Below are 2060 nucleotides of genomic sequence, written 5' to 3'. Positions count from 1 at the left end.
TTCCCTACTTTTCTTTGTCACATGTCTGCACACCTTACAATTTACTTTTTAACAGAAGTATGACTGACTTGGACCAGACACTGTGTAAACTCACGTTATACAAACTGCAGTGTATCTCAAAAACTACCTGAGAATAACCTCTCAGCTGTCTTTGTATTATCTCGGACAGGACTGACTGTATATTTATACTAGCAAAATGTTTTTCCCCATGTGATTAAATGACCACTGGGTGGCAGGACACATATTCCAATTCCAATTTGTGTAAGAAGCACAAAATAATTAAAGACAAAAACCATTACTACATTTCTTCCACTGACATCCTGGTTCTTTGGAAAGAGCTTTAAATCTTACCCCCATAAGCACCGGGCTAGTAATCCTTTCTGCATTTCCTGATGTGCCAGGCGAATGAGGAGATGTCATGATGGGAGACATATGCCCAAATGCTGCCAGATCCACTTCAGAATCAGCTAATGGAATCTGGGGCGACCCCGGTGGGCGCCCCTGAACAGTGAGAGCTACATAGGAACCCGCTGCAGGGAAAACAAGAACAATTCATATTTCAGACACACTTAGAGATTTCTACAGCTGCTGTTTCTCTGGTTGCCATTCTGTCCTAGACACAAAGCTCAGAGCATTCTTTACCCATTTGTTCTTCAAACCAGAGAACCTGAGAGCACTGTCAGCTCCGTTTTAAAAATTAAAAAAACCCAAAAATTTTCATTATAATTATCCTTAATAAAAGCACGCATTCCAATTTCTAGGCTATCAGGTTACATTTATCAGGTTGCATTTACAGTATACATATGCCCATGCCACAAAATAAACCGCGCTAGGGTGGAAGTAACCACTACCACCTTCTTCCTTGTACCAGAAGATCAACCAAGAACGCACTTCCCTTAAAAAACACCAGTACTTTGCAAGCATCATACAGTAATCCATATTAAGAGTGCCTGAAAACTTACGGTATTTAAGGTGGAATCAAAACATGGGAAGATGCCCAGGCAAGGTTTGAGGATAACTTTTGAACATCAAGCTAAGGGGAAGCTGCAGAAGCACATATCGGCTCAAGTCCAAGATGTCAAAATTACCCCAATTTCACATCACTGTTTCATTCACACCCTTTAACTCTCAGCATGGGGCATGGTTAGACCTCGTCCTTGTCACTTGATAGCTGAATTGGTCATTGGTCCTTTAAAATAATTTCTTTCATGCTTTAAAGGAGCAAAATGACAAAACTAGTAACCTGTCTTTACTTACACTTGATCAGCTTTACCACCTCCAAATGGTTTGAGTGCGTTACAAGAGTGCCATTCACCTATGCAGGGAGGAAGAGGAATTAATGTTTAGCTACTGATTTCCAACCCACACACTACACAATAAGCACATAGAATGAGGAACAATATTTTTTCCCCCCATCTCCATTACTATGTCTTTCAAGACACTAACAGATAAACAATTTATTCTTCTAAGAGCTTATCTCAGTGAGCAGAGCTCTCCAAAAAGAAAACTATACACACATACCAAAGAAAACCAAGCAACCTAACAGAAAAAGCAATCCACCTCTGGGCAGAAAAAAAAATATAAAAAAAAGGGGTAGCTATTTTAATTCATCAATTTAAACGCCTAGTTGAAATTCCAGCTCTATCTGTGTCAGTAGCTGCTGCAGCACAACCGCCATTTTGCAGCGATCGTTTAGATAGCCTTTTTATAGTTACTGACTTGATTTCTTAGTTGTTTGAGACTAAAAGAGGACAATGATCTGGGGGCAGTTAGGGGAAAAACAATAACCCAAGAAGAGTATTTATTTCCAGTTAATTATTAATAACTCTCTGTTCCTTCTCTCCCCTGTAACTTCTGTTTTTATTGCATGTGTGATAATTGAACCTTGTAGGATGCTGAACTCGCCTACAAAGTTCTGAAATGAGAGTGATCTCCAAAACAAAACTAAGATGCAGCAGTGGGCTTTCAGGGGTTGCTGTTCTGGTATCCCCAGACCATGGAAACTTAGACCACTGCTCTATCCCACAGGCAAATGCAAACATCACAGCAGACAAATCAAT

General features: G+C 40.0%; 1 protein-coding gene across 1 annotated transcript in view; it reads right to left on the bottom strand.

Moving 5' to 3' along the window:
* ARHGEF12 (Rho guanine nucleotide exchange factor (GEF) 12) overlaps window positions 1–2060 on the bottom strand; it is a 40115-nt gene that overhangs the window by 28025 nt on the left and 10030 nt on the right. Inside the window, exons 6-7 of the mRNA XM_010083143.1 lie at window positions 1258–1315; window positions 352–530 (exon numbers count right to left, since the gene is read on the bottom strand). Coding sequence (XP_010081445.1) covers window positions 352–530; window positions 1258–1315 — 237 coding nt within the window. The remainder of the gene's footprint in view (window positions 1–351; window positions 531–1257; window positions 1316–2060) is intronic.

This window comes from Pterocles gutturalis, unplaced genomic scaffold (genome assembly GCF_000699245.1).
Source record: "Pterocles gutturalis isolate BGI_N339 unplaced genomic scaffold, ASM69924v1 scaffold21595, whole genome shotgun sequence".
NCBI lineage: Eukaryota > Metazoa > Chordata > Aves > Pterocliformes > Pteroclidae > Pterocles > Pterocles gutturalis.
Note: the sequence above shows the minus strand (reverse complement) of the source record. Positions and strands in the feature narration are given on the sequence as shown.